This window comes from Podarcis gaigeae (genome assembly GCF_964106915.1).
Source record: "Podarcis gaigeae genome assembly, chromosome: 2".
Taxonomy (NCBI): Eukaryota; Metazoa; Chordata; class Lepidosauria; order Squamata; family Lacertidae; genus Podarcis; species Podarcis gaigeae.
This window is the reverse complement of record NC_139679.1, coordinates 108,608,805-108,617,045: the sequence shown is the minus strand read 5'-3', so window position 1 is coordinate 108,617,045 and position 8,241 is coordinate 108,608,805. Positions and strand designations below refer to the sequence as shown.

General features: G+C 49.5%; 1 protein-coding gene across 2 annotated transcripts; it reads left to right on the top strand.

Moving 5' to 3' along the window:
* Positions 1-2,156: 2,156 nt before the first annotated feature.
* LOC310837244 (uncharacterized protein) lies at positions 2,157-8,241 on the top strand. 2 transcript variants are annotated; one of them, XM_083723460.1, is made up of 3 exons: positions 2,157-3,620; positions 5,554-5,680; positions 6,193-8,241. In XM_083723460.1, the coding sequence occupies exons 1-3, from the start codon at positions 2,763-2,765 to the stop codon at positions 8,010-8,012; spliced, it is 2,805 nt and encodes a 934-aa protein (XP_083579586.1). In that variant the 5' UTR covers positions 2,157-2,762; the 3' UTR covers positions 8,013-8,241. The 2 variants fall into 2 exon arrangements, with proteins under 2 accessions (XP_083579586.1, XP_083579585.1); XM_083723459.1 differs by having other exon boundaries at positions 2,276-3,620; positions 6,190-8,241.

Genomic DNA, 8,241 nt, shown 5'->3' with positions numbered 1-8,241 from the left:
GCGCCAGTTTAGCACAGTGCACGGGGACTCGCCGAGCAGGCGGCTCAGTTCAGGGGCGACTCGTGGGCTGGTAAGATGACCTCCGTGGGCCACTTGTGGCCCATGGGCCTTAGGTTGCCGACCCCTGATCTAGTCCTTAGAGTTGCAGAGATAACACCTTCAGCCCAGTCTCAGCTTAGACAGCACTAGAGAAGTTCACAGAGGATATGTCTTTAGCTATTAGCCATGAGAGCTAATTAGTACTTCCATGTTCAAAGGTCGTATACCACCACTACATGGTGGGCACAAAGAACGAGGAAGGATGTTGCGTTCATCTATGGTTTGTGGGCTTTCTAGAGCAGGGGTCCCCAAACTAAGGCCCGCGGGCCGGATAAGGCCCAAGGGACTCGTTTATCTGTCCCGCAGCGACCCCCGCTGCCGCCACCTGCTCTTACTGGCGCTGCGCTGCATGGCTGCCCACTTCTGGGTTGGAGGAGCACCAGAAATAGTTTGTGTGCACCCGCAAACATTGTGCGCTTGCACAAGCGTTATTTCCAGTACACATCCGGGTCAGAGGAGACCCGTGCACATGCACACAAGCTATTTCCAGTGCTCCTCCACCCCGGAAATGCGCCGGAAATAGCATGTGTGCGCACGCGTATGGGCACATGCTCCCTTCGTGCGATCGGCGCTGGAGATGCCGGCCCAAGGCACGGTAAATTTGCTGACCCCTGTTCCAGAGGAAACAAGATTGCACTCGAGGCTAATCCTGTGATCAACAGAAAGCTTAAGAGCTAGTGATGATTGCTTTTACTGAGGAAGCTGCGGCACAGCCTGAAAGCAAAAGGCACTGGGGAGAAGTGCCATTTCTGTAGCAAAAGAGTGTGAGAGGCAGTTGTGGACTCTCTTCATTGGAGCTTTTTAAGAGAGGTTAGATGGCCATTTGTCATGCATGCGTTAGTTGAGATTCCTACATTGCAGGGGGTTGGACTAGATGACCCTAAGGGTCCCTTCCAACTCTGATTCCGCGAAGCTGCATTCCAAAGCTCATCTTCATCACATTAATGAAATGTCTTAACCCACAGCAGTTCTCTGAAGTTTATCAAAGAAGAGTTTCATTTTAAAACAGACATGAGTTGAAAGTTTTAAACTTTTCTCCTTCAAAAACAAAACCGGTTTTATTTTTGGGTAACATTCTATAGTGCCATATAACTAAGTGCTGGTTTGGTCTCCTTTCTGTGGCCGGTACGTTGCAAAATATTTAAATCTTGTGAGAAGGTTGTAAAATGTATTTGGTTTTTTTCCTGCCCATGAGAATTGTATAAAAGAAGAAGGGGAAAGGGAAATAATTTTGACAGATATTTGCTAAATAAACTAACATTGACTCTGTTCTTTTGCATTTCTTTTTTTTTGGGGGGGGGTGTACTTTTTAATGACTTGATGTATAATATTTTGTTGGAAGCCGCCCAAACCCAGCCAGATGGGCGGGGTATATTTATACATACATACATACATACATGACAGGACGCGGGTGGCACTGTGGTCTAAACCACCAAGCCTCTTGGGCTTGCTGATCAGAAGGTTGGCAGTTCGAATCCCCAAGACGGGGTGAGCTCCCATTGCTTAGTCCCTGCTCCTGCCAACCTAGCAGTTCAAAAGCACGTCAAAGTGCAAGTAAATAAATAGGTACCACTCTGGCAGGAAGGTAAGCGGCGCTTCCATGCACTGCTCTGGTTTAGACTAAGCGGCTTAGTCATGCTGGCCGTATGACCCAGAAGCTGTCTGCGGACAAATGCCGGCTCCCTCGGCCTATAGAGCGAGATGAGCACCGCAACCCAGAGTCATCTGCAACTGGACCTAATGGTCAGGGGTAACTTTACCTTTTTACATACATACATACATACATACATACATACATATATACATACCCCGCCCATCTGGCTGGGTTTCCCCAGCCACTCTGGGCGGCTTCCAACAAAATATCATCATCATCATCATCATTATTATTATTATTATTAGCTAGTTCTCGATCCTCAGTGGGAAGCGCACAGAGGGCACACATGACCACTAGTGGATCTAGCCCAGATAATTTTGTTGTGAGCGATCACTCCAGTTGAAATCAGCACGTTTGAGGGCTGCCATCCTATAGCCGCCTTTCTCCACTAGGGGCCTCCGAGGCGAAAGCAGCTTTCTCTTTGCAAAGCTTTTCCTTCCTGCGCGGTCGAAGCCGATCCGACGCTGTCTCCTCCTCCACCTGCTGACGAGCGAAAGCGGGAGCGTGGCTTAATCCGCATCCCTGTCCAACCCGAACACCGCTTTCCTTCTCGTCGCGTGCTCCACCCTCTCCGACCGGAGTGAGAACTTGTCAGCCCGATGGCTCCGGGCTCCTCCTGCCTCCGAGCATCCCGCACCCCAAGAGCTGCTGCGACTTAACAATTAACGCCGGATACAGGGGAAAGGGGAGGAAAAAGGGCTGGGACAGCGGAGCGAGGAAACCTCACACATATCCCTTCCTTCCGCGGCTTTTCCGATCGCGTTGTAGCGGAGGCGGAGGGGCGCGCGCGCGCCACCCGCAGACCCTGAGCCGGACCAGAAGGAGAACCTTGTCGTTTCCCGGCAGCTCTTCGGCCGATCTCCGGCGTCCCTTGGCTTTGTTTCAGGGATTTTCGTTTTCCTACCTTACTGGTGGTGGTGGTTGTTGTTTGTTTCCCCCCCGCCCCACTCTTCCGAAACCATCCATCTCTTTCATTTGATTTATTGATTTTCCTCCTCCTCCTCCCCCCATGAAAATGCCTCTGAAATACGTCAAGAGTCGGAAAGGCAGGGATCAGCTGCTTCACGAAGGGTACCTGTATCGGAAGGAGCGGGAGATCAAGAACAAGATAGTCTGGAAATGCGCCGACTACCACAAGTCCCGTTGCCCCGGGAGGGCCCACACGCGCCACGGCAAGCTGGTCCACTCCTTGCCACACGATCACCCTCCTCCTGCCAAGACAGCCAGCACAGATGCCGAGATGCGTGGCACGAAGGAAAGGCCCTCCTCTAGCCAAGAGCCCGTCCGCAAAGGGTCCGTGCCGGGCTGCCAGGCGTCACCAGGGGTGCCCGCTTCCCGCAAGCCACGCACCCAGAACGATCCAAAGCTCACCATCCAGCTCTTGAGGGCACGTCTGAACGCAGCCCGCCAAGTCGTGTCGGACTTGCAGCAGGGATCTTCTTCTGTCGCTGAGACAGTTCCTGTAGATCCAGCTTCTCTGGACTTGCCTGAGCGCTCAGGTGTATTTGAGAACGCAATATCCAAGGCAGCCCCTGCTCTGGACAATGGCACAAATGCATCCCATTTGTTCGCAACCCGGTCCGGTCGGGAAGCTGCCCGCCAGAGGTTCCGCTTGGGCCCTGTCCCGCCTGCAGAAACCCCCCAGGAGATTCTGTCCTGGCTGAGCGAGGCAGCTGAGCAATGGCTGTGTCCTCAGCAGCACAGCAAGGACCAGATTGTGGACATGGTCGTCCTGGAACAGTTCCTGAACGTGCTTCCGGGGAACTTGCAGGCATGTGTGAGAGCCAGGGAGCCAGGCAGCAGCAAGGATGCTCTTCAGCTGGTCGAGAGCTATTTGAGGGAAGAGGAGCCAGCTAACGCTGTTCAGGTGCTGGCGCCGGGATGTGTTTTGTTTTCTTTCTTTTATTGATATGTTTACATGTGTTGCCCACTTTTCCTTCAAGGAGCTTGAGGTGGTTCTGCACCTCCCAATGTTATCCTCACAACGACCCTGTGGAGTAGGTTGGGCTGAGAGTGAGTGACTGCCCCAAGGTCACACAGTGAGCTCTGTGACTGGGTGGGGATTTGAACCCCTGGACTCCTGGCTCTTAGTCCAACGCTCTAACCACTACGCCACTCTGGGTGGAGCTCACTTAAGAATGGAATGCTGTTGTGCATCCGATTCTAATGCAGACCCAGGAAAAACTGGTACTGGTTGATGTTGCCCTTTGTGCTTCTGATGTTGCAGACCTGCTGTAGCTTAGGGGGGAAATGCAGCCCTCTAGCCCTCTCTTAACTGGCCCTCTGTGCTTTCCCAGACCACAACCCTCACCAGCTCTGCTCCATGTCCCTCCTCAAGTGCTTTTGCCTGGCTGGAATATGTCCTCGAACTATGATGGCGTTTGACTGTGCTGGGGCTACAGCCATGTCTGTTGCCCCACCCACCCTTGCCTCACCATTGGCGTGTGGCCCCTGGGTGATAGTCTGTGAAGGGATGTGGCCCTTTAGGTTCCCCACCTCTGTGCTATGGAGACCAAGTGAGTTCCATCTCCCTGGCCAGAAGCTGACGTCCGGGGTTAATCCTTTTCTGATGGCTAGAGAATATCTGCTGCAATGCATTCAGCAAAAGGTGGTGGTGGTGGGTCACAGGGTTTGTTGGGGCCTGCACTGTGGGAAAAGGTTTACTTGGAACCTGTTGGGAAAGGATTCTGGTAACCTGGATATGACACACATATCATTCATAATCAGAGTTTTTGTTTTGTTTTCGCTGGCTTTCCTTCTTTTAAAGGCTGTGTGAGGTGCAATTGAAGCTATTCCTGGCTTGCAGGTGCCATGATGGAAAAGCTTTCTTCCTGCTTGTCATGCAGCTCTAAACTGCAGGAGAGCATTGCTGGAAGCAAAATGTTTACTGCTCTCTCTCTCTCTGTTGTTGATATAAGGCAGGGATACAAGGCACAGATGGCACATTATTGCTCATAATCTGGTTGAGTAACCAGTCTGATTTGGTATCTTCTCTGATTATATCTTGTTTGTGCCTGTGACAGAGTGTGCCTATTTAATTGCATTGGGGTGAGGTGATGTTAAGCCTGTGTTCCCATGACCAAATAAATGGGAAGCTTCCTGCGGATCTTCCCTTCACTTTCATTCCGTACAGTTAAGTGGGAAATGCCAAGATGCTGAGTGCTGTGATATGGAGTGGCATAGAATGGGATAACCAGAAATGGCCTGGGGCCGGACTGAGCAAAAAGGGGTTTGCACAAAAACATGCTCTGAATGCTATGCTATCAGAGCCAGGGGGAGAAATTGGGTAACCATAGTACTTTTTTAACAAATGATTTTTAATAATAATAATAATAAACCTGGTGTGGTGTCTAAATGCAAGTTATTGGACTTAAGAAATTGCCAGGCCTCTGGTCCATCTCCTCTAGTATAGTCATCTCTGACTGGCCCTGAATCTCAAATGTCTTGGATACCAAGACTGGGAAAAAGGCCCTCACCCAAGATCCTTCAGCTGGAGATAGAATCATAGAATCGTAGAGTTGGAAGGGACCCTGAGGATCATCTAGTCCAACCCTCTGCAATGCAGGAATATGCAGTTGTCCCATACAGGGATCGAACCTGCAACCTTGGCGTTATCATCAGCACCATGCTCTAACCAGCTGAGCTATGTATGTGCACTGCCACTTTTGTGCATTCAGATTCTCTGGTCTGCCCCTAAGCTATGTCCCTTTCTCCCAAAGCCTTCTAAGGCTTTGCCCAACACAGTCAACAGAAGTCTGAATACTGTGATGTTAATGGAATATCCCTCTTGTTTGTTTCAGGACCTGGTAACCTTTGAAGATGTATCTGTGTGTTTCACGGAGGAAGAATGGGCTCTACTGGGCCACAAAGAGAAAACCCTTTACTGGAATGTCATGCAGGAGAATTACGATAACGTGGCCTGGATGAGTAAGTGTTCCTAGAGAATCCTGGTGTACGGTTAACAACTCTTTCCACTTTTACATCACTGCAGCATACAATTTAGGCATGCATCAGTTATACCCAGATTTCTCTTGAAATAATCATCCCCTTGTACATCTTTTATTAACTATTTTATGTGGTCATCTAGCTTCCCATTTTTAGATGCCCTTTGAATACTTTCTTTCATCAACAGTCTTTTTAAGTTGAACTCATGACATTTTCTGCTTCTGTACTTTCCTTGCATTTTCTGTTATTTTAACATTTTCTGTACACTGCTTAGATGGCTTCTATACAAGTTAGCAGTACATGCATATTTTTACAAATAAATAAACTGAACTCACCAAGCCTTCCGCCGGACTAGATAGGCATAGGATTGCACTGTGAGCTGAATATTCAATTTTGCGACTTCTTTTAATTGCAGTAGAGAGGAACTGGTGCAGCCAATGTATTCTTAATGAATTTTTAGGACACGGTGTGATTGCTTTTCCTTGCTTCAGCAGGTGACGGGACCGATAGCAAAAGCAGAGAAGAGGATCCTTGGCTGGAAGTGCGCGAATCGGTGGCGATGGGAAAAGCCAAGGAGGCTATTTTGCAGAGTCCTGAACAAGACATGCTAAGGCAGAGCTGTCTGAAGAGGCAGCAAAAAACCAACTCAGGAAGAGAAAGAGAAAATGATGTTCTCTGTTGGAAGAGTTTGCAAAAACTAGACCGTGACATGGTTCACCTAGAGATGGAGACATGTGCCGATTGTGAGGACAGGGGCGAATCCTTATCAGCATTTATCAATACTCAGGAAAGTCCCAGCGAGGAAAGTTCTGAGCCTATGACTCAATCTGGGGAGTCACATGAATTATCTGAGAAGAAAATCCTCCAGAATCTTCAGGAAAACTTAATCAAAGAGGACCAGAGCAGTCTGCTGGAGCAACAGGCAAGCCAAGAGAGATCTACTCTTCTTAGAAACAGCTTGAGGGACCCACTTCATCTCGACTCTAGGCCACGTACTGATTCTGCAGAACTGGAGGAATCACTAAGACTTGGCAGCAATCAGAAAATTCACAGCAGGGAAGATCCTGAATATGTGGCACTGGAAATGTCTGTGGACGAGATTTCTCAGATTTCTGCCAAGCAAGACCTGCAGTCCAAGCCTATGCAGCTTTGCTCAAACCTGATTCTCCCTGAAGTGAACGAGACGGCAGACTTACAGCACAAACTTGCACATGTTTACTCAGAAGTAAGTACCACTGAGGCCAGTGGGGCTCACTCCCAGGGAAGTGGGTGTAGGATTTCAGATTCAATCAGCGAGGACCAGAACGTTCTGGAGAGCCATCGCGCCAGCATCTCAGGAAATGATGACGGACAGGAGAAATGCCTTCTCTATGGAAATGGTCTGAGAGATCTGTCCAAAGACATTCTTCAGCTAGATGCTGAACCAGGACCAGAGAACCAGAATAGCCGCACTGGTTGTGGGGGTCAAGATCAGTGCTCAAAGCACATTGTTAGCCGGGAAATGGCTCAGACGGAAGACCTATATAAAAGTCACAAGTCCAACAGGCGGTTCACCCAAAATTCAGGTCCTGCTGGCCAGGCTAGCTGTTCCGATTCAGGTAAGAAGGACAGAGACCTCTTGGCTTTAATGAAACACAGGCGACTTTACAAAAGAGGAAAGTATTTTAATGGGGAAAACATGCATGCCAAGTCTGTTCTTGGAGTGCCTCAAAGAATCCAGCCAGCCAGAAAACTTCAGAAACGTTTGGACTGGAAAGACAAGGGCCTCTACAAACTTAGCCAATGCAGACTTCTTCAACCAGGAAGAAGACCAAGGCAACCCCTCAAAGACCATCTCCAGACTCGCGAAGCATTGCACCAGACTACAGCGACAATCAGAACGGCCTCAGGGACTGGACCTTCCCCTCCAAACCCCAAAAGACTGAAACCCGAGCCAATATCTCCCTCCCCTCCCCCTCTCTACAAAATGACAGCTGAGCCTACGCTGGCCCAGTTCATGGCTCTGCTAGAGCAAGTTGCTGCCGACGCCGTGGAGATAAAGTCTGCAGTCTCCCGCTTGCACAACTCAGTCACTGCCATCCACAGCGCCCTCGGGAGTCTCTCTGGGTGTTCAGGCGAGGCTGAGCTCAGGATTTCCGACTTGGAGGACACCTCCCGAAATACCAAGGCCCAGCTTGTGAAGCAGTGTAACGATATTAAAGCTATCGAGGCCAAACTGATTGGGAAAGCCGTCCAGACCAATGTCATTGCAGGGTTGTGGTCGTCGCTGAGGGTTCAGAGAGAGGCAGCCTCCCTTCATCAGCCCCCTAACTAATGTGTAAGGATGTTCTGAAGACTTGGCTCAGAGAGAGATCAAGCACCGATCATTCCAAAACTAGACTTGGATGCGATTGGTCCAGACAACCTGTTCAACGCCCACGAATCTACCACTCCTTTCTGCTGCCTTAGAAAAATCTTTGCAAGCTTTTGACCCTCTGCTTCTTTCAATAAGCCTTTGGTGACCACAGTAAAAAAATAAAATAAAATAAAATGGTTCTTGTGCC

What these genes read in the sequence shown, in the direction of transcription:
- LOC310837244 (XM_083723459.1), top strand. Translation starts at nt 2,763, where the DNA reads ATGAAAATGCCTCTGAAATACGTCAAGAGTCGGAAAGGCAGGGATCAG. An exon ending in AGCCAGCTAACGCTGTTCAG is followed by an intron (nt 3,621 to 5,553) that starts GTGCTGGCGCCG and finishes TGTTTGTTTCAG; the next exon opens with GACCTGGTAACCTTTGAAGA. An exon ending in CGATAACGTGGCCTGGATGA is followed by an intron (nt 5,681 to 6,189) that starts GTAAGTGTTCCT and finishes TCCTTGCTTCAG; the next exon opens with CAGGTGACGGGACCGATAGC.